Source organism: Cucurbita maxima, unplaced genomic scaffold (assembly GCF_002738345.1).
Source record: "Cucurbita maxima cultivar Rimu unplaced genomic scaffold, Cmax_1.0 Cma_Scf00014, whole genome shotgun sequence".
Lineage (NCBI taxonomy): Eukaryota > Viridiplantae > Streptophyta > Magnoliopsida > Cucurbitales > Cucurbitaceae > Cucurbita > Cucurbita maxima.
The window spans coordinates 3614254-3635344 of NW_019272030.1; the positions used below are offsets into that span (position 1 = coordinate 3614254).

At 39.4% G+C, this 21091-nt stretch overlaps 5 protein-coding genes across 9 annotated transcripts in view; 4 read left to right on the forward strand and 1 right to left on the reverse strand.

The window, feature by feature from the left end:
• LOC111489553 overlaps positions 1-3087 on the reverse strand; it is a 10214-nt gene extending 7127 nt beyond the window's left edge. Inside the window, exons 1-7 of the mRNA XM_023137845.1 lie at positions 2784-3087; positions 2326-2470; positions 2097-2161; positions 1955-2008; positions 1771-1854; positions 1556-1641; positions 736-816 (exon numbers count right to left, since the gene is read on the reverse strand). Coding sequence (XP_022993613.1) covers positions 736-816; positions 1556-1641; positions 1771-1854; positions 1955-2008; positions 2097-2161; positions 2326-2470; positions 2784-2872 — 604 coding nt within the window. The 5' untranslated portion in view covers positions 2873-3087. The remainder of the gene's footprint in view (positions 1-735; positions 817-1555; positions 1642-1770; positions 1855-1954; positions 2009-2096; positions 2162-2325; positions 2471-2783) is intronic.
• An 816-nt stretch (positions 3088-3903) lies between these two features.
• Positions 3904-9809, forward strand: LOC111489522 (L-aspartate oxidase, chloroplastic-like). 2 transcript variants are annotated; one of them, XM_023137782.1, is made up of 8 exons: positions 3904-4568; positions 5395-5535; positions 6130-6484; positions 6588-6830; positions 7155-7211; positions 7311-7391; positions 7732-7793; positions 8551-9809. In XM_023137782.1, exons 2-8 carry the CDS (start codon positions 5402-5404, stop codon positions 9557-9559), a joined length of 1941 nt encoding a protein of 646 aa, XP_022993550.1. In that variant the 5' UTR covers positions 3904-4568; positions 5395-5401; the 3' UTR covers positions 9560-9809. The 2 variants fall into 2 exon arrangements, with proteins under 2 accessions (XP_022993550.1, XP_022993552.1); XM_023137784.1 differs by having other exon boundaries at positions 3904-4564; positions 5390-5535.
• A 405-nt stretch (positions 9810-10214) lies between these two features.
• Positions 10215-16714, forward strand: LOC111489560 (GDSL esterase/lipase At5g14450-like). Of its 4 annotated transcripts, none has more exons than XM_023137857.1 (6): positions 10215-10704; positions 11087-11287; positions 11419-11594; positions 14727-14994; positions 15079-15341; positions 16221-16714. In XM_023137857.1, exons 1-5 carry the CDS (start codon positions 10437-10439, stop codon positions 15330-15332), a joined length of 1167 nt encoding a protein of 388 aa, XP_022993625.1. In that variant the 5' UTR covers positions 10215-10436; the 3' UTR covers positions 15333-15341; positions 16221-16714. The 4 variants fall into 4 exon arrangements, with proteins under 4 accessions (XP_022993625.1, XP_022993624.1, XP_022993627.1 ...); XM_023137856.1 differs by having other exon boundaries at positions 10219-10704; positions 15079-15340; positions 16146-16714; XM_023137859.1 differs by lacking the exons at positions 10215-10704; positions 11087-11287; positions 11419-11594 and adding exons at positions 13003-13374; positions 13622-13822; positions 14466-14638 and having other exon boundaries at positions 15079-15340; positions 16146-16714.
• LOC111489613 (GDSL esterase/lipase At3g27950-like) lies at positions 12217-12869 on the forward strand. Its single transcript, XM_023137934.1, has 3 exons — positions 12217-12341; positions 12416-12650; positions 12720-12869. Exons 1-3 carry the CDS (start codon positions 12326-12328, stop codon positions 12736-12738), a joined length of 270 nt encoding a protein of 89 aa, XP_022993702.1. The 5' UTR covers positions 12217-12325; the 3' UTR covers positions 12739-12869.
• Positions 16715-17446: 732 nt separating the features above from the next.
• LOC111489566 (RNA exonuclease 4-like) lies at positions 17447-19966 on the forward strand. Its single transcript, XM_023137867.1, has 7 exons — positions 17447-17485; positions 17570-17721; positions 18444-18574; positions 18674-18894; positions 19014-19193; positions 19371-19451; positions 19589-19966. Exons 1-7 carry the CDS (start codon positions 17460-17462, stop codon positions 19827-19829), a joined length of 1032 nt encoding a protein of 343 aa, XP_022993635.1. The 5' UTR covers positions 17447-17459; the 3' UTR covers positions 19830-19966.
• The last annotated feature ends 1125 nt before the right edge of the window (positions 19967-21091 follow it).

The window sequence follows — 21091 nt, forward strand, 5'->3', positions numbered from 1 at the left end:
GGGGGGGGCGAGTGGAACTAGAGGAAAACTATAAAATCATAATTATTATTATACATTTAATTTAAGACAAACTAGGGGCCACCCTAGAACCCCTTTCAATTCTAAAATGTTTGAGGGGGACTAGAGGAAAACTTTAAAATCAAATTATTTTATACCAATAGTTTTTTTATTTAAGACAAACAAGTAGGGGCAATTGCCCCTTCCTTCCTTGTCCACCCTGCCCTTGGCCCGCCTTGACAAACAGAGGAATTAACTCTTGTATTTTTAACACTTGAGGTATGTAATGAAGAATATCATTGGTTGTTCTTGAAGATTTAGATGCTAGGCTGCTTCATATAGTTCATATTTGTGATCCCCTTGGTTTATTATATATAGGTAGTGGTCATGAAGTCTCTTCTCCAATGCTCATACAACTACAATATTCATATTGAAATCTCAAAACTGTCAGCATTTCATGATGTTTCTCTAGTAGAAGCTCTACACATGTGAAATGACTATCTCATGATTTTCTCTCAAAACATAAATAAAGCTAAAATATGAGGGTCTTGTGTGGTCAAGGCATACTCTTCAGGATATTGGATTCGAAAGAAACTTTTGAAGATATCTAGGGATTATGTTGGCTAGTGGGACAATATCATTTTTCCAGTTCTTCTCGTTGTACTCATTCTAGTTTTTTTCAAATGTAGGGAATGGAAACTAACATTTGTAAATGGCCTATAGCTAAATATTACTTACATTGTGGCTCAAACTGCACTCCAGTAGTTAGCCTCCCCATCTTGCTGACCAGCCATGCACTTTTAGGTAGTTCATCTTTCGCTGCAAAGCATTATGATGACAATACAGAGGTCTCTGACTCATTACTAGAAATTTGGAAAGCTAAAAACAATGATATCCATGAAATTACACTCAATATAGTAGCTCAATACATATATGCACAACAGAGCATCCAGAAAAGAATAAAAGAAGTGCTGTAGGATTTACTAGAATTTCCTTTCCTTTCATGAGGAAAACATTTTGATTTATATTAAAAGATAAATGCATGTGCACTTTTTATATAGAGGGAAACAATTTATTTTTCTACAAGAATACTGAGTACGGACAAATAATACCATTTGCACAAATCAAAACTAAGAACGAGTTTCTCAGTACCATTGTAGTACATTTTCTCTCCTTTCCTAAGGTTAGCATTCTATTTCCTAATCCACTCATTGCGATCAACAGGAAGTAAAGAAAGAACAGAATGGCTGGAGTGCGATCCTCTCGGGGTAGTAATCAATAAATAATAACAGAGATTTACGACCCAAAGGAGGGAACTTGTTCCCACCCTATCAATGCAGCCAAAAACAAATTAAATTTCCACTTACAACCCTATCGACTTGAGGAGGGTTATACTATTTTTTTGGATACTGAGGACAAGAACAGGTAATAGTTATAGGTGCATATATGTGAGATAACTGCATTTGTTATGGTTGGAATATAAGAGATAACTGACACATATATTATCGGACCATACACCCACACCAACACGCTTATCAGAAGGTAACACATTATTTACAGGAGAAAGGCATAAGTGTGACTCCAACAGACAGATTCCTTGAGCCATATCTGAGCCCCATTAGACCAAAGTCCTCAGAACATAATCTGCAGATAGTGAACCATGTCAACATATGCCTTGAGGATGTCCACTAAAGAACTATAGGACACATTAGTCCCAAAAAAGTTGTACGATGTCATGTGTGTGTATATATAGATATTATTAGTGTTGCAAACCTTTTCTTCCGTATGACTGGGAAAATACCAAAAGCTCCAATGCCATATTTGGGGTAGTATGCACATGATCTCATTTGTAAAACCCTGGAGCCATAAGCCAGCATATATAAATCACCATAATGAACAGGGATGCATCAATGTAACCAAGAATAAAATTTGAACTTGAAGGGGTAGTATCTCTTACGGATCAGAGTTTGATACATAGAGGTCCATAAATGTATGGGGATCATCAATGCCACTGTCCAACAAAAAATCTTGTTCTCAAGAAGAAATCAGTAAGAGTCTAATAGGCATCTGTGGGAAGTATAGGCATCACAGAAGATTACCTTTGCCATCGAAACAGTGCATTCCCTATGATCTCCTCAGGTTTATGATCGAGTGGACCTGATACCTAAATAGGTTAAGCAGAAACCACGATCTTTTCGCATCCAATCTACTCAAATAACGTACATTTTTTTCACAAAGGGATAGTAAATTACGGAATTATATATTGAGCTTTTGAAATTTGGCAATGATAACTAATTTGTGAATAATCATATAGCTTCCAAGGGATACAGTTGCGACTAAATCCACGTGAGGGTCATCAATGGGCTTAAGCATGATCACTGTGCTAAAATGCCTTGCCTCATCGAAATATTCCTCGAAAAGACATTTTAAAGCAAGCTTCCCGAATAGCAGATTATATGATGACTCCAACATCCTGCATGTAAATAAAATACGGTTTTTCACAGCATCCCCACACAAAAAAAAACACAACAGTCCGACAAATCAACAATACTCCCAGGCGCTGAAATTGAAATTATTCATTATTTATTCTCACAGACAACGCACAAACCATGGAAACCATTAAATGTCAAGTAAGACTTCAAAAAAAAAAAATTAGTCCAACATGCAGAACTCAGCTTCCCAGTCACATAAGTTGAAAAATGATTATCTGCAGTGTTACGCTCAAGAAACGCCGTGGCATTGCGCATAAATGGTACGGACAGAAGAGAAGGTTAGAAAAAACGTACCTGGTACGAGCAGCAAGCGGAGGATAATCGAAGAGCGGCGGAACGAGAACCATAGGAGGCGGAGGCTCCTTGTTCATCCAATTTCCCATTGCCACTGGGAGTAACGGTAGAATACAGAGAATTGAAGAGAGGATCAAACCGAAGAGAAGGAAGCAGAACGAGGGAAAAGAAGAACAACGAAGATGAAGACGAAGAAGATGAGAGAAGATGAAGAAGACGGTTAGGGAAAGCGGGAGTTGTGAAATGTAGCCCGCGCATCTCACTCGATGTGGAAGAAAGTGTCAAAGCTTTGTAGCCAAGCGGAATCCAGCTACGTGTCGCTCACTGTCCAAAGGTTCGTAAATACATTTCTTGGGTCTCATAAAAACAAATAATAATAAATAAACAAATAATAACAAATAAATAAAAAAATGTATCTTCACAATAAGATAACTAAAAATAATTTAAAGTAAATAAAAGTTACCATTTATACCAACAATGGGCACATTTCTTCTATAGGAACTTCATGTTGGGTGATCTCTTAAGAATTGCTTGTGAGTGAGGGCGATATGTAGTCCAAGCTTACCCTTAGCATATATTGTATGCTTCATTCCGTTACGTACTCTCGTCCGTCTCACGGTTTTAAAACGCGACTGCCCAAGCCTACCGCTAGCGGATAATGTTCACTTTGGGCTGTTACGTATCGCCACCAGTCTCACAATTTCAAAACACGTTTGTTTGGGAGAAGTACCCACACCCTTATAAGAACTTTTTTTTATTCATTTATCATACGTGTGATCTCACAATCCACTCCTTGGGGCTCAATGTCCTTGCTAACACACCGCCTGATGATGACTCTGATACCATTTGTATCCGTTTAAAGCCACCGCTAATAGATATTATCCGTTTTGGTCTATTACATCTCACCGTCAGCCTCACAATTTTGAATCGTGTATGCTAGGGCTATATTTTCACACTTTTAAGAAATATTTCGTCTTCATCTCTAAACGATGTAAGATCTAACATGATAATTGGGTCACTCTCAAGAAAAATGGTAGTGAATAATGAATATGGGGCTGCTAGCTTTAAGTAGTTCCTCACCAATGGCATTCTTCATTTGTTTATTTATATACCCCCAAATACTTGGATTGCTATTAGCCTCCAAATTCCCTTCTCATCGCTGTGGTTTACAAGCCTCCATGTCATCTCTCTTCTGTTTTTTTGTTTGTTTTTTTCTTTCTTTTTGATTTTGCAGCGAGGGAGTCCATCATATAATTTGAAGGTCGATTTGAAAATTTTAGCTCTTTATTGATTCCGATGGTCACTTTATGGAATCAGTATTAAATAAGTGGAAAGGAAGACGACAAGGAGCAAAAAGTTGAAGAAGAATATGGCGTTATGGAATTTGGATGTCTGCATTTAAGATCGGTGTGGCTGCATGGGTGTGGCGCATCGGGCAGATAGCGGGCAAGTTTTCTGCGCCTCTGCTTCTTTTCCATTCATTTGTCAACTCCATTGCTCCATTCACATACTTATTTTCTTGCCTTTAATACCTGCAATTTCTCTATTCACTAGATTTTTGGACTCTCTCTCTCTCTCTCTCTCTCTCTCTCTCTCTCTCTCTGTTCTTGTTTTTCGTTGCGCTTCTTGGATTGACTCATCAGCAACATCAGAACCCAGATTGAGATTTAACCCTTGGTTTTGGTTAATCTGTTTGAAGTCCGTGAAGGCAAGAGAAGAACGGCTATTTCAGTTGTTTCAGATCGTTTTACTGTTTGATTGAACGTCTTCTTGCGGTTTTTGCAGGTAATTTTCACAATTTCATTTGTGTTGTACGATATTCTACTCTGTTTTATCCATTAGAACGAAAGTCGAGTTTTCCATGTCCACCAGATTCATCTCTTTTTTTTACCTACGTTTAGTTTTTCCCGTTTGGACGGTGGATGTTGATTTTCTGGCCTTTGGAATTTCGGCACTCTCTTTTTGGTCCTTTTTCCTTTTTGGTAGTTTGCCCATTTTGAGGGGTCGAGATTATGATTGCTTGAATTGGGTTAGTTCCGTATGAACTTCAAAGTAGAACGCGATGTTGCTTGTGGGTTATTTTAGGAGCCAAAGAAGCTCGTGAATGAATGGAAGCGGTGGTGCATGCCATGAAGCAGAGTGGCCAAATGGCCCATTACTCATCGCCGTCAGCCTCACGATTCTAAAACGCGTCTACTATGAAAATATTTTGTTTCCCTCAACCGATGTGGGATCTCAACAATCTACCTCTTTAGGGGCCAACGTCCTTGCTGACACACCGTCTATTGTTTGGTTCTGATACTATTTGTAACAGAGTCTGTTACATATTGCCGTCAGTCTCATGGTTTTAAAACGTCTCTATTAGGGAGAGGTTTCCACACCTTTTTAAGGAATGTTGTGTTCCCCTCTCCAACGGCATGGGATCTCACATTTACATGTTTTTAGACATTTAAGACACTTGCAAGTGATTTATGCTCCCAAGTGTTCCCTGTTCTCTCTTAAGTTTCTTCATGGTCTATGCCATATCACTGGGAATCAAAGAAGATATTCAAATGAAGCGTCTTACTGAAATTACTGATGTATGGCTTTCTCTTACTCCTCTTGACTGCAGGGCTGCAATGGCGATTTGTATACCTATTGGGAGCTGCAAACTGTCTTGCAGGGCGGTAGATTTGAAGTTACAAGGTTGTAAAAGAGCCCAATGGGACGCTAGTATAGCTTTCAAAAGATGCTTGCAGGATGCGTTTCCATGGTACTGGACATAGATTCCGAACGTAGACGAATCTAACCATCAAAACAAATTTTTGTTTACTGCATTCCTGCTTGGATCAAAGTTCTTGGATATTTCACATTTCTAGAGTCCAAATATGACGGAATTAGAGAGTGACTTCTCTTTATACCCCACTAAAATTTGACATAACACTGAAGAACTTTATAAGACAATCTTCTATTTTTTGTTTGATACTCATATTTTTATCTTGTATCTGGTTATGTTCGTTGAATAAAATCATAAATTGTTGCATTTGCAGTGTTAGAAGATGCTCAAGCACATCAATGTCTACAAATTGAGAACAATTTTGATTCTGTACTAGTATGACACGATTTTTGAGACATGTATTCATTTTCCTGTCTTCTAAGCAAAGAAAATATGGGATCAAATAGAATTATCTGTACGCATGAAAGAAGAATTTCATAATGTGATGTAAATTTCAACTTCTATTTGGGCGTTTGAAAATATTAGGAAGACATTTTTGTGTGTTATATGGGTAGCCGTTTAGAATTCTTCACCCTTCTACTATTTATCACCATAGCCTTCATATTACTTATTCTTTGCACAATTATCCAGGTCATATGGATTAAGTAAGTTCTCACATGTACGAAGAAGCAAGACTTCCTCACCTACAATTAATGAGAAATGGAGAACTCCGACGACAGTCACTTCGGCGTGCTTGAGTGACGGTTCAACAAAGTATTTTGACTTTATTGTTATTGGTAGCGGAGTTGCTGGCCTTCGTTATGCTCTTGAAGTTGCAAAACATGGATCTGTAGCTGTGATCACCAAGGCTGAACCTCATGAGAGCAATACAAATTATGCTCAAGGAGGTGTTAGTGCTGTTCTTTGTCCTTCAGATTCTGTTGAAAGTCATGTGCAGGATACCATCGTCGCCGGGGCTCATCTGTGTGATGAGGAGACAGTTAGAGTATGTTTTCCAGCTTGCATATCATACCTTCACACTTTTTTTAAAGTTCATTACCTTTTCTCTTTCTTTCTTTCTTTCTTCTGAAATTGCCTGTTTTCTTTAGGTTGTATGTACAGAAGGGCCTGACAGAATCAAAGAGTTGATTGGTATGGGTGCTTCATTTGACCATGGGGAAGATGGTAATTTGCATCTAGCAAGGGAAGGGGGACACTCTCATCGTAGGATTGTTCATGCCGCAGATATGACTGGAAGGGAAATCGAGCGGGCTCTTTTGGAGGCCGTTGTCAAGGATCCTAATATTTTTGTGTTTGAGCACCATTTTGCAATTGACTTACTTACTTCCGAGGTTTGCCTTTCCCTATTTCTTTCAACAAAACTTTTCATTTCCTTGTTTCTTCCGAGTTTATTGTACTTTGAGAAATTTAGACATCAGGAGATCCCACGTTGGTTGGAGAGGGAATGAAACATTGCTTATAAGGATGTAGAAACCTCTCTCTAGTAGACGTGTTTTTAAAACCTTGAAAGTAACTCCAGAAAAGAAAGCCCAAATAAAATAATATCTGCTAGCGGTAGGCTTGGACTTGGGCTTGGCTGTTAGACAGCGTAATATCAAAAAGTATAAACAAATGCTTAAATGCAGCAATGTGAAATGATGTTGCTAATATTGCAGGATGGTTCGGACATAGTTTGTGTTGGTGTTGATACTTTGAATGCTGAAACACTGGAGGTGATATCTCGGTCCATCCCCATATCTGAACACAGTTTTGAGTCTTAAAACAATTCACGTATTCTGCCCTTTAATTTCTTTCCTCTCGTGTACTTCCAGGTTACACGGTTTATTTCCAAGGTGACTTTACTTGCCTCAGGTGGAGCTGGACACATGTATCCATCAACAACGAATCCCCTGGTACTTTTCATTTCCATTCTACAACCTTCTCAACGAAACTAGTTATGTCATGTGGGTTACGGTCTGTTAGGAGTGCCGGCAGGATAGAAGTTAGGACTGTATTAGAATGGAAGGGATACAATTGTAGTTAGCCCAGAATTGGTCATAAACAGAGGAATTGAGGAGAAGTGTTGGGCAATTGATCGGTAATTCAGACTTGAGGTTATTGTACTTTTTTTAACTTGTATCTTTTATCTTTCAATACCATTTTAATTGTTTGGTTCCAATCAGAATCTTGCATGCAATAGTATCTTGTTTGGTGGATATATTTATTCTAATGTTAGTCGACATCGTCTTAAAGGTTGCCACTGGAGATGGAATTGCCATGTCTCATCGAGCTCAAGCTGTAATTTCCAACATGGAGTGAGTAACCGTCTCAGTCATTGTGATTTGTCTTATGCCTATTCTTTTGATTCCTGCGGACTTTGGTTGTTAAATGTAATAGTCCAAGCCCACCGCTAGCAGATATTGTCTCTTTGAGCTTTTCGTTCTGAGTTTCCCCTCAAGGTTTTAAAACGCGTCTGCTAGGGAGAGGTTTCCACACCCTTGTAAAGAATGCTTTGTTTTCCTCTTCAACTGACGTGGGATCTCACAATCCACCCCTCTTCTAGGCCGAATGTTCTCGCTAGCATTCGTTCTCTTCTCCAATCGATGTGGGACCCCCCAATCTATCCCCTTTGGGATCCAACGTCCGTGCTGCTAGCACACTGCTTCATGTCCACCTCCTTTGAGGCTTAGCCTCCTCGCTGGCACGTCGTCCGGTGTCTGGCTCTGATACCATTTGTAATAGTTCAAAGCCATAGACAGTAGATATTGTCATTTTTGGGTTTTTTACTTTCGGGTTTCCCCTCAAATTTTAAAACAAAGAGAGGTTTCTACACCCCTATAAAAAATGTTTCGTTCCCCTCTCTAACCGATGTGGGATCTCACATTAAGTAAGAATAAGAAATACATTATCTTACATTTCTAGTATTTCTTTGACTTTTGAAGATGCGGTCGTACCTTTGTTATTGTGATGTTGGTTAAGTTTTAGTAATGTTTCCTTTCCTGGACTATATTTGGGTATTGATTTAGGATGATAGGAGTCATGGTTATTAATAGATTTTATTATCTAATGCAGATTTGTGCAGTTCCACCCAACTGCCTTAGCTGATGAAGGCCTTCCAGTAAGACTAGACAAGCCAAGAGAAAATGCTTTTCTTATAACCGAAGCCGTTCGGGGTGATGGAGGTATCCTGTACAATTTAGGTATGGAAAGATTTATGCCATTGTACGACGAGAGAGCCGAGCTCGCCCCGAGAGATGTGGTGGCTAGAAGCATAGATGACCAGCTGAAAAAGCGAAATGAGAAGTATGTACTACTAGATATTAGTCACAAGCCCAGGGAAAACATTCTCTCCCATTTTCCCAACATTGCTGCTGAATGCCTCAAGCATGGTTTGGACATTACATGCCAGCCAATTCCAGTGGTTCCGGCTGCTCATTACATTTGTGGGGGAGTTCGTGCGGGGCTTCAGGGGGAGACCAATGTGCGGGGTCTGTATGTTGCAGGTGAGGTTGCCTGCACGGGTTTACACGGAGCCAACCGTCTAGCTAGCAACTCATTGCTGGAAGCTCTAGTTTTTGCACGAAGGGCAGTTGAGCCCTCTGTTGATCATATGAAGAGCTCAAGTTTTGATTCTCGTATCTTGAATAAATGGGCTAGACCTTTCGTGCCCGTGTCCCTCGGAAACGATTTCATGAGCAGAATCATATCAATGACTAATGACATAAGGAAACAGTTACAACTAATCATGTGGAAGTATGTAGGAATTGTTCGGTCGACCACGAGGCTCGAGACTGCAGAGCAGAAGATCAGTAAGCTAGAAGCAACATGGGAAGAGTACTTGTTTCATCAAGGATGGGAGCTAACCATGGTGGCTCTGGAGGTTTGTGAAATGAGGAACCTGTTTTGCTGCGCGAAGTTGGTCGTAAGCAGCGCCATCACTCGACAAGAGAGCCGTGGGCTTCATTACACCATAGATTTTCCTCATCTTGAGGAGAGTAAGAGGCTTCCTACCATCATATTTCCTTGTTCACCCATCAAGAGCACATGGAGCTCAAGACAGCTTCACTGGCAGCCTGTGTAGTAGTAAGTAATGTCTCTGCTTGTGTCAAATCTAGTGCTGCCTAAATATGTGTATCTATAGGACTGAGTTATAATTCTTTTGTGTAGTCTCATTAGCCTTAGGCTACATGTCTTATATGCACCTTGCAGCATTTAAGCCTTATAGGTTGTTTAGTATTAGCCGATTTAAGTATAGTCGTGAATGGAGGTGCTCGAAGGTTTAAAATGAACACTTTAGTATCAGAGACATGGTAAATAGTTCTAAATGGTAATTGAACTGTCAGTTGACTACCAAAAAAATGATGGCAGTTAAATTGTTGACTGTGCATGTAATAGTTCAAGCGCACTGGCAACAAATATTGTATGCTTTGGTTTATTACGTATTGTTGTTAATCTCATATTTTAAAACACATCTATTAATAAGAGGTTTCCACACCTTTATAAGAAATGTGATATGGGATCTTACAATTCATCCTCTTAGGGGCGGTTCTCGTTGGCACATTGCTTAGTGTTTCGCTATAATATTATTTATAATAATTCAAGCACACCGTTAGTATATATTATCCGTTTTGATTTGTTATATATCATAAGTTATGTTATTTATAAGTGGGTGATTATTTTATTTAAGAAATTATTTTAAGTTCCTCACTCGAGAATTGTTGTATATCGAGCTGGCCACGGACTGACGAATGTGTTCTTGGGAAGCACAATTTCTCTGCCATGATTGAAGACGAGAATCCCTGTCTCACAAAAATCCATGGATCTCTTATACTACATAGAACGACGCTCAAATTTCAACAACGATTTTGGCCCACCGACTTGTCGGATACGCTCAATGAAAATTTTGAGCAGTGAAAAAGCTCAGACGGGTTGATTTCGCTTTGCTCTGTTGCCAAACCATGGACCCACTGAAGCTCCGCCGTGTATTGGTGCTTCTCTTCCTGGGTTTAGTGGGATGGCCGATGACGTCGGTTAGCGCCGCCGCTGGTGGCGGTGGTGATTCGGCGAGTTGTCGGTTTCCGGCTGTGTACAACTTCGGTGACTCGAACTCAGACAAAGGAGGAATACCAGCTGCATTCGATGCGATTCAATCACCCAATGGCATGACATTCTTTGGACATCCTTCTGGGAGGGCCTGCGATGGCCATCTCATTATAGACTTCATGGGTAAGTTAACAAATTTTCTCATATCTCTCTGTTTGTGAAGGTTATCCACAAATCACTATCTGGGTCTATAAATTATTGCTCAATAACTTAAGTTTGAGCTCTTAAGATTAGTGATGGTTTAATCTTTGTTTAGATTGTTGAGAATTGAGGCCTTCTAGTATAATTAAGAAGTAAAACCATGCGAGTCTAGCTATAAATTGCATTATCAAAAGATATAGAGACCATGAAGTTTCCATGAAAATGGCTTACAATACAATTAGTATATCTAAGTATCTAACAGAGTGAACTCATCAATCCGGATTTTCTATATTTGGAAGCCTTTTTTGGGCTTTGAGTTCTTCATTTTCAGCTCTATCAACTGATATATCTGATTCTTTTGCAGCCGAGAAGCTGAAAGTTCCTTACCTGAGTGCATATCTGGATTCAGTAGGAACAAGCTTTAGGTATGGAGCTAATTTTGCAACCGGCGGTTCGTCGATTCGTCCAGGTGGTTACAGCCCTTTTCATCTTGCTGTCCAAGTCTCACAGTTCATCCAGTTCAAATCCCGCACCACCTATCTATACAATATACTCCACTCCCCCAGTCAGTTTCTCATTCATTACTCTATGCACATTACACTTCTCAGGACAGAACAAAGCTTCAGCTCCTTGTTGTGTGAATTTTCTCATGTTATGTCTTTAACAATGGCTATTATGTTGGCTACTTGGTGATAGACAGCACAGCTATACCAATGGAAAGCAGTATCGCGAGGCCCCGGGAGTTTTCGAAGGCGCTATATATTTTCGATATTGCACAGAACGATCTCTTCCATGGCTTCCATTACTCATTTGAAGAACAAGTTAGAGCTTCCATTCCAGACATGATAAACACGTTCTCTGAAGCTGTGCAAGTAGGCAATCTAAATCCCTCACTCAACAAAATATACATAAAACACTTTCATGAGATCTCACGTTGGTTGGAGAGGGGAACGAAGCATTCCTCTAACAGACGCATTTTAAAATCGTGAGGCGGACTGTAATACGTAACAAGCCAAAACGGACAATATTTGCTAGGAGTGGCCTTAGACTGTCACAAATGGTATTAGAGCCCAACACTGGGCAGTGTGCCAATGAGAGTGTTGAGCCCCTAAGAAGGGTGGATTATGAGATCCTACGTCGGTTAGAGAGGGGAACAAAGTATTTCTTATAAGGGTGTGGAAACTTCTCATTGACAGACGCGTTTTAAAACCGTGAGACTGACAGTGATACGTAACGGGCAAAAGCGGGCAATATCAGCTAGCAGTTGCCTTGGATTGTTACAAATGGTATTAGAGCTAGACCTCGAACGGTGTGCCAGCGAGGACGCTGGCCCCAAAGGGGGTAGATTCTGAGATCCTATATCGGTTGGAGAGGAGAACGAAATATTTCTTATAAGAATGTGAAAACCTCTTCCTAACAGACACATTTTAAAATCGTAAGGCTGATGACGATATGTAACGGATAAAGTGGACAATATCTACTAGCAGTGATTGGGCTCAAGAACTCAATCACAGCTTAAGAATCTGCTGCTAAAGCTGAGGAAAGAGCTTCCTCTAGCTAGAATCACTCACTTAGACATGTATTCAGCCAAATATCCTCTAGCATGGCGAAAACTCTAGGTTGTTCTTCTTTTCTCAAAATTAGAAGGGAAGGAAGTGGTAGCCGACTAACTTCAGTGTTGAAACTGGTGCAGGTTTTGTTGATCCAGTGAACTATTGCTGTTGGAGCTTCCATGGCTTACACCTCAACTGTGGGAAGAAAGAAGCTGTGAATGGAACAGTCTACGAGAACAACACTTGCAAGGATCCATCAAGGCATGTTAGCTGGGATGGCATACACTACTCTGAGGCTGCAAACTTGTGGGTTGCTAACCACATTTTGAATGGCTCATTTTCAGACCCACCATTGCCGATCGACAAAGCTTGTCGAGCATGAACAAAAGATATAGCCAAAGATTGCTCTAAGTTACTGTCGACTCCTACAATACTCTAATAGGAACCATTACCAATACGATGAATTGAACTATTATAAGTCGATGAAAATGTACTCGTAAAATAGTACTTCGAAATAAATGAACTACAAATGAGTGCATAAATATGGAAGGATCGGCTGATTATGAGCAGAATCAACATTTTTTTAAATCCAAATTCTTGGTGGAAGAACTTGATTAAAAATTTGTGTTGGATGAAAAGATTTATCAGAAATGAGAATAAAGGCAATGGCATCAATTACAATGGGAGTCCGAATTTCAATGTTCTTCACCTTTCACTTGTGTACTGTTCTTGTCCTAATTAGCCTCTGTAAATTCCACTTCCAATCATTTCATTTCCCATTACCCAAATAGCTATGAATCGCCTCTGATTACTTTATCTCCTCAACGATTGAAGAACTAAGCAGTGAAAATCATGGGGTTACTGAAGCTCCGCCGTCTTCTGGTGCTTCGGATTCTGGGTTTGTTAATTGGCGTTACCACAGCAGCTGGTGGTTCGGGAAATTGTGGATTTCCCGCCGTATACAACTTTGGCGACTCAAATTCAGACACAGGCGGAATATCGGCGGCATTCAATGCGATTCAACCGCCCAACGGCGAAACCTTCTTCCGACGCCCTTCTGGAAGGGCTTGCGATGGTCGTCTCATTGTAGACTTTATAGGTAAGTTCCCCATTCTCATATCTCTTTGTTTCTGAAGATTATGAACAAATTGCTAGCTTGAGTTCTGCTGTTTAGGTTTAGAAACGCGAAAGGGGGATAGATTTTGACCATGAAAATGGCTTACAATTAGCAGTCTTTTGAGTAAAATCAAGCAATGATCATGATTTTTTTATGGATTTGGAAGCCTTTTTTGGCAATTGAGTTCGTCATTTTCAGCTCTAACAACTGATGCATGATCTTTCTACAGCTGAGAAGCTGAAATTGCCTTTCCTGAGTGCATATCTGGACTCATTAGGAACAAATTTTAGGCATGGAGCTAATTTTGCAACAGGAGGTTCATCCATTTGTCCTGGTGGTTACAGCCCTTTTCATCTTGGCATTCAAGTATCACAGTTCATACAATTCAAATCCCGCATCACTGATCTGTTCAATCGACTCCACTCCAACAGTCAGTTTCTGATTCTTTACTCTTTACAATATTACACACCTCACGACAGAACAGAAGCTTCATTTCTTTGATGTATGAATGTTCTTGGGTTCGGTAGGAACCATGAATCTCCACGATGGTATGATATTGTTCACTTTGAGCATAAACTCTCCTGGCTTTGCTTTGAGCTTCCCCAAAAGGCCTCGTACTAGTGGAGATGTATTCCTTACTTATAAACTCATTGATCATTCCCTAAAGCCTATGGAGCCCTCGAACAACCTCCCCTTTATTGAGGCTCGACTTCTTCTCTGGAGTCTTTGAACAAAGTACACTCTTTGTTCGACACTTTAATCACTTTTGACTACACTTTCGAGGCTCACAATTCTTTGTTTGACATTTAAGGATTCTATATTGACCTGGCCTAGTTTATGGCATGACTCTGATACCATGTTAGAAACCACGACTCTCCACAATGGTATGATATTGGAGTATAAGCTCTCGTGGCTTTGCTTTTGGTTTTTTCAAAATGCCTCGTACCAATGGAAATGTCTTCCTTACTTATAAACCCATGATGATTCCCTAAATTTGCTATGGTAGGACTCCCTCCCAACAATCCTCAATAGTGTCATTAATAATAACGGTAATGTTAGATACTTTGTGACAGACAGGACATCGACATCAATCAACCGTATAGCGAGGCCCCAGGAGTTTTCGAAGGCGCTATATACGTTCGACATTGGGCAGAACGATCTTGCCTACGGTTACCAACACTCATCAGAAGAACAAGTTAGAGCCTCCATTCCAGATATAATAAACACATTCTCTGAAGCTGTGCAAGTAGGAAACCTAAACCATTCACTCAACAATGCATATACTTAAAAAGCTTAAATGAAAGCTCTAATGTTCTTTCTGGTGTATGTTTCAGCAATTGTACAAGGAAGGGGCAAGGTATTTCTGGGTGCATAACACAGGTCCAATTGGATGTCTGCCTTACTCTATATTGTATAACAAAAGTCCTGATAATCGAGATAGCAATGGGTGCGTGGAGAGCCAGAATGAAGTCTCTCGAGAATTTAATCGACAGCTGAAGAGTCGGCTGCTAAAGCTGGGGAAAAAGCTTCCTCTAGCTAGAATTATACACATAGACATGTATTCAGCCAAGTATCTGCTCATATCCAAAGCGAAAACTCAAGGTCGTTTCTTTTTTCTCGTTAATTATTCGAGTATTGATTAAAACGTAGATGGGTGACTAACTTTAGTATTATAATTGGTGGTAGGTTTTGTTAAGAATCCAGTAAAGTTTTGCTGTGGGAGTTACTATGGCTATCACATTGATTGTGGAAAAAGAGAAGTTGTGAATGGAACAGTTTATGGAAATCCTTGCAAGGATCCATCAAGGCATATTAGCTGGGATGGCATACACTACTCTGAGGCTGCAAACTTGTGGATTGCTAACCATATTTTGAATGGCTCATTTTCAGACCCACCATTGCCAATTGACAAAGCTTGTCAAGCTCCTCGTTACGCATGATAATCACGGTTAGTTTGAGTATTAATTGTTGATCTTCTAGAGCAATTGTGTAACTGTCCAAGCTTATCGCTAGCAGATATTGTCCTCTTTAAGCTTTTCCTTTCGGGTTTCCTATCAAGATTTTTAAAACATGTCTGCTAGGGGAGGTTTCTACATCATTATAAAGAATGATTCGTTCCCCTCTCCAATCGATGTGAGGTCTCACAATCCACCCTCTTTCGGGGCCCAACATCCTTGTTCGCACTCGTTCCCCTCTCCAATTGATGTGGGATCTCTCAATCCATCTCCTTTCAGGGCCCAGCGTCCTCGCGGGCACTCATTTCTTTCTTCAACCGATGTGCAATCTCACGAAATGCTTCAAATTCAATCAGCAATCCCATCAAAAAGAAACTTTGAACATGTCATTAGAGAGTTCTTGTTCATTCAAAAGGATCAAAAAGTAAACTCAAAAGCCATTTCATTGCTTAGCAGTGAATTGGAAAGCATTAAGCTTCAACAGATCAGAATAATATCATCAAGTCTTCTTTCACCTTTTCTTTCTGGTACATTCAAAGAACCTTCTCTGGTCCACACTTTTTCAGTCCAAAGAATCTCCCATTGACTGACCCCCACCTTTTCCCAAGGTCAAAACACTTCCTCCCATTATTTGCTAGAATCACTTTTATTCTGTAAGCCATATATAAATATAATGCTTATGGTTTCCTCTGTACTACGCATCTGATAATGCTTATACTGAACAATTTCAACAACTTATTTAGTACTAGTTTTGATACTTAATAACTATTTTTTACTATATAATTGTTTACTTTGTAGGAATCGAACATTTCGAGCGAAATGGAAACATCAAATGTCTGATTGACAAATATATGAGCATTATAGATACTCCTCTGCCACAACGTCTCAACACTACAAATTTTCACATTAGCGTCTGATTCTGTCGAAAATCACGCTTGCACCTTTAGAATTTGGTCCAGTTGTATTAGAAATGGCAAAAGTTTATGAACATTGTTCGGGCTATGAACTCTGAGAATTATTGGTGTCTCGTAGAGAAGTTGGGTAGATAAACCAAGCTATCCATGTGTTTGTACTTATTAAAAGCACTTTTTTTAGGTACTTAAAAGGTCATTTCAAACCTACTATCAAATTTTTCCTACTCTAAAAAGTCCTCCCTCTCTTGGATTGTCGTCAGTTGGGACCCTAAACTAAGAAGTCAGAGGTTCGATTTCTTCCACCCCGCTTGCCCTCGGCTCGGCTCGGCTCGCACCATGTTTCTGGTTAGAAAAAGGAAACTTGTAAGTTCACTCACAGCCATGTTTGTCGCCATTCCTAGTTGAGAACAATATAATCTTATCCAAAAGGGAATCAGATTGGGCCTTTTAAAATTCTTGGATGCCAATTCTTGCATTTGTGTTGAAGGGTCACTGCCTTTTTATCTGTATATATTTTTGGTATCCCAACTTGCTCTTTGGGTGGGTTGCTTTTCGGCTATTTCGGTCAATAACGTAGTTGATGCCTTCATATCCTCATCGCAAAGTTCGATAGAATCATCAAAGTACAAACCCATAACTCCAAATTTCATGCACGTCCATCTCAAACTCTCCTAAAATAGATATAAATCACTAACCGAGACTCTTCGTCTTTTTTTCTCCGATTGATTCTAAGAAAACAACTTACGAACAAAATAGAGACTAAAAGGAAGACGGGTTTGTAGTTTTCAAATATTCTTACGCACAAAGATATCTAAACCCGTGTCAACACTCAAGCCACATATCTTGAAAAATCACAACCACTCAACATTGTAAGAGAGAAAGACCGAATCATTGATCTTTAAAATGGTAAGTGATGTCAAAAGAAGTCGTCTTCTCCTCACTCCCTTTGTGCACATGATAATATTCAAATAGAATCGATACCATTTATGAGTTGACCTTAGTTAATTCGAAATATTCTGGTTCTTCTTTATGGAGGACCCAAACTTTTATTGTTCTAGCCACCCAAAGTTACATTATTAGAATATACCTAGTTGTTGACCCTAAAAAGCCTCAAAGAACCCTAAATTTCTCTCTATAAAACAGCTTCCTTTGCACCCACTTTCTGGCATCAAAGTAAGAGTTTTTGTTTGATCAGACAATGGATCATTCAGCTGAGACATCTAGGTTTGATCTCCTTCTCCCTGTCTTTGTGTATTTGTTTGTGGCATTGTTTCTAAGTTTTTGACACTAAAAATGGTTGTCAAACAGGCACAAGTGCGCTGCTTGCTTCAGGCAATTCAACAAGATTGAGCATTTGGTTGATCATATGAGGACCTCTTTCCACTCACCTCATGAACCCACTTGTGCCGTTTGCAAGAAACACTGTCGTTCTCTTGATTCTCTTAGAGAACATCTCATTGGTATGTTAGTCGTTTCTACCGATAAAGTCGTAAGCTTTTTAAAGTTCAATAAAAGTTCGTATATAAGACCTATAGTGAGATCCCACATCGGTTGGAGAGGGGAACGAAACATTTCTTATAAGAGTGTGGAAACCTCTCTCTAGCAGATGCGTTTTAAAACCGTTAGGTTGACGACGATATGTAACGAACTAAAACGGACAATATCGACTAGCAGTGGCCTTGGGCTATTACAAATGGTATTAGAGCCTGTGTGCCAGCGAGAACGCTGGCCCCCAAGGGAGATGGATTATGAAATCCCATATCGGTTGGAGAGGGAAACAAAACATTTCTTGTAAAGGTGTGGAAACCTCTCCCTAGAAAACGCATTTTAAAATCGTGAGGCTGACGACGATACGTAACATGCCAAAGCGGACAATATCTCCTAACAGTGGGCTTGAGTTGTTACAAATGGTATTAGAGTTAGACACTGTGCTAGTGAGGAAGCTAGCACCCAGAGAGGGTGGATTGTGAGATCCTACATCGGTTGGAGAGGGAAACGAAGCATTCATTGTAAGGGTGTGGAAACTTCTCTCTAGTAGATGCATTTTAAAATCGTGAAGCTAACGACGATACATAACGAGTCAAAGTGGACAATATTTGTCAGCAGTAGACTTGAACTATTACATATACTATAATGGGTTATGATAAATTTAATTATATCGATACGATCATGTTGTTATCAGGGCCGCTGCCGAAGCAAGAATGCAAAAACGTCTTCGACATGCGAGGATGCAAGTTTTGCTTGGCCATCCTTGACAGTTCTTACTCACAAAGGCTCCACCAAGAAAGATGCCAATTCTCGTGTGTTAATTCTGTATGAACCCTCAACTATCAGCTAATTAAACAGCATGAAATTTAGTTCTTTACCTTCAAAATCTTGAATCTTCCATTCTTTTTTGGCTGTTTTGATCAGGGGCTTCTTGCTCGTTTGGCCAACTTGGGAATTCGCGATGGTTCAACCGCCATCGACGGTGGAAGAACTCGAGGCTCCGGTCCCGTGGCGTTAGCTTGCAAATATGTAGGTGGCGGTGATGGGTCGCTGGATGTCTGTGCCAAGGTCTGCCTTATTGATGAGAGTGAAAATGTCATCTTCTATAGCTATGTCAAGCCCACAATACCCGTTACAAATTATAGGTCAGTTATTTTTCGTGGCGAATCATTTAAAATTTAGAGACCAAATAAACCTAAAGTTTTAGAATTGGAGTATAAATTTTTTATAATTTAACCGCTTTGATATGTAAAAATAAAATTAGGTATGAAACGACGGGCATTCGTCCCGAACATGTTCGAGATGCAATGCCACTAAAGCAAGTTCAAAAGAAAATTCAAGACATCCTCTACAATGGAGGTGAGAAAGCTAGGGTTCTTGTGGGTCACTGTGTGGAAGACGATCTCAAACGTCTACAAATCGGATATCCATCTATCATGATAAGGTAAATTCTTCAAACAAAAATTAAATTTATCGTGACCCATCAACTCAAAATTTTAAATTTCTTATCGAAATTTGAAGTTCTAACCTTATATCAACTTTTTTACGAAACCCTTTTAAGATCTTGACCTAAAAGTGAATAGTTCTAAAGATTGCTTGTGTTTCATGCACTGATCCACAGGGACATAGCAAATTATCCGCCATTGATGAAGACAAGCAAGCTCTGCAATTCACTCAAGTATCTAGCTCAAGTATATCTTGGGCAAGTACCATTTTCAATTCTAGTACTCGTTAGTATACTTCATTCAAAAACGAACACGATTTTCAAAAAATAACATACGAAATGATTATCGAGCAAGGTTTATGTAATAAACGAATAATTGGTATTTGTTATTGTAGATTTGAGATTCAAAATGGAGTACAAGATCCTTATGAAGAATGTGTGGGTGGCATGAGATTGTACAAGAGAATGAGATCACAAGTTCATAGGATAGAGCATCATCCAATGGCTTCTGACCCACAAAACAAAAACAACTTTGCAGCTTGGAGGGAAAGTGAGCTTGAGAGGATGAGCCCAGAACAGATGTTGGAGATTTCTAGGTCTGATTATTACTGTTGGTGCATGGATTTGAGGATTTGAGAGCTTATTCAATGGTGGAATTAATTTGAGGGAATGTTTATTTGGTGATGGGGTTTGTAATTTCTTTTAATCAATCGGTTTGTATTATATTATGTAATGACAAAATCATCTTGTTTGAAATAAACTTGAATTTATTTTGTTGTGGTTGTTGTAATATGAAGCTAGAGATTTGTTCTTACAAGAGGGTTTAACTTCGGTTCGGTCTGTTTTGTGCAATCGACATAGGAGCCAACTCGGCGTTAGTGGCATTGTGCCGCTTTGGGGCCTCCGGAGTGAAAGAAACAAGAACACAAGGACGCACCACCTAATAAAGGGTGGATGGAGAAAGCTTCTGGCCCAATACCTTCAACCCTTCTTTCTAAATGGGTGTCCCGAGTACCTCATCTTGTTATTTCGTTGTTGCTCATTCTTGTTAGGTTTGAGTGTTTGACTTTTTCTTCTCTACACCCGCTCACACTTTGGTCTATTTCTTTATAAGGATGTGAAAATCTCTCTTTAAAACGCGTTAAATCACGAAGCTGACGACGATACGTAACGGGTAAAAATAAATAATACCTAGAGGTGATAAGTTGAATGTACTTGACTTTGGAAGATACCTCTCACTGGCAGTGGGCCGCCAAATGGGCAACACAGAATCAATTCCCTTTGAATTCAAACTTTTTTGTATTCTTAGTATCTTCAAAGACAAACCCTTTTTGTGTAAAAGAATAATATGTCCGACCAATTCAATTCTTTCCCACGTTTCTAAAACTCAAAACCCATCACTATCACTATTCTCCTAACATGAGTGTTCTTGAAGCCACCACTGTTTCTCTCCATCCAAACACTTCAAAGAAGCCGGGATGTTCGAAAAAAATGAATTCCAATTCGTAATCAAGTTTGGTATTCAGAAAAACTTGTGGAAAGAAATGAACGTCTACACGAGGTCTGATACAATTCGACTCCCTCAATTTCATCATTTTTCTACATGTTTTTAGTGAAATGCTTACTCAAAATCCTATCAAATTTGAGCTGTGAAATCCTATATCGGTTGGAGAGGGTAACAAAACATTCTTCAAAAGAGGCTCGAAATTTGAGTTTAGTGTCCTAAATTATATAAGCAATTTAGCCTTCAAAAATTTGAGTTTAGTGTTTAAGCTTAATTAATAAGAATATTTCATCAATTTTGCACATTGTTTTGATAATATTCCTAAATTTTCAAAATTCTAATAATAACTTTAAACCGTATATTAAAAAAAAAAAAAAAAAAAAAAAAAAATTTT

Coding starts and splice junctions, on each gene's coding strand:
- LOC111489522 (XM_023137782.1), top strand. CDS start 5,402: ATGGCGATTTGTATACCTATTGGGAGCTGCAAACTGTCTTGCAGGGCG. Junction 6,485..6,587: donor GTGATGAGGAGACAGTTAGA/GTATGTTTTCCA, acceptor TGTTTTCTTTAG/GTTGTATGTACAGAAGGGCC. Junction 7,392..7,731: donor CATCAACAACGAATCCCCTG/GTACTTTTCATT, acceptor ATCGTCTTAAAG/GTTGCCACTGGAGATGGAAT.
- LOC111489560 (XM_023137857.1), top strand. CDS start 10,437: ATGGACCCACTGAAGCTCCGCCGTGTATTGGTGCTTCTCTTCCTGGGT. Junction 10,705..11,086: donor TCTCATTATAGACTTCATGG/GTAAGTTAACAA, acceptor ATTCTTTTGCAG/CCGAGAAGCTGAAAGTTCCT. Junction 11,288..11,418: donor CAATATACTCCACTCCCCCA/GTCAGTTTCTCA, acceptor ACTTGGTGATAG/ACAGCACAGCTATACCAATG.
- LOC111489566 (XM_023137867.1), top strand. CDS start 17,460: ATGGATCATTCAGCTGAGACATCTAG. Junction 17,486..17,569: donor CATTCAGCTGAGACATCTAG/GTTTGATCTCCT, acceptor GTTGTCAAACAG/GCACAAGTGCGCTGCTTGCT. Junction 18,895..19,013: donor ATACCCGTTACAAATTATAG/GTCAGTTATTTT, acceptor AAATAAAATTAG/GTATGAAACGACGGGCATTC.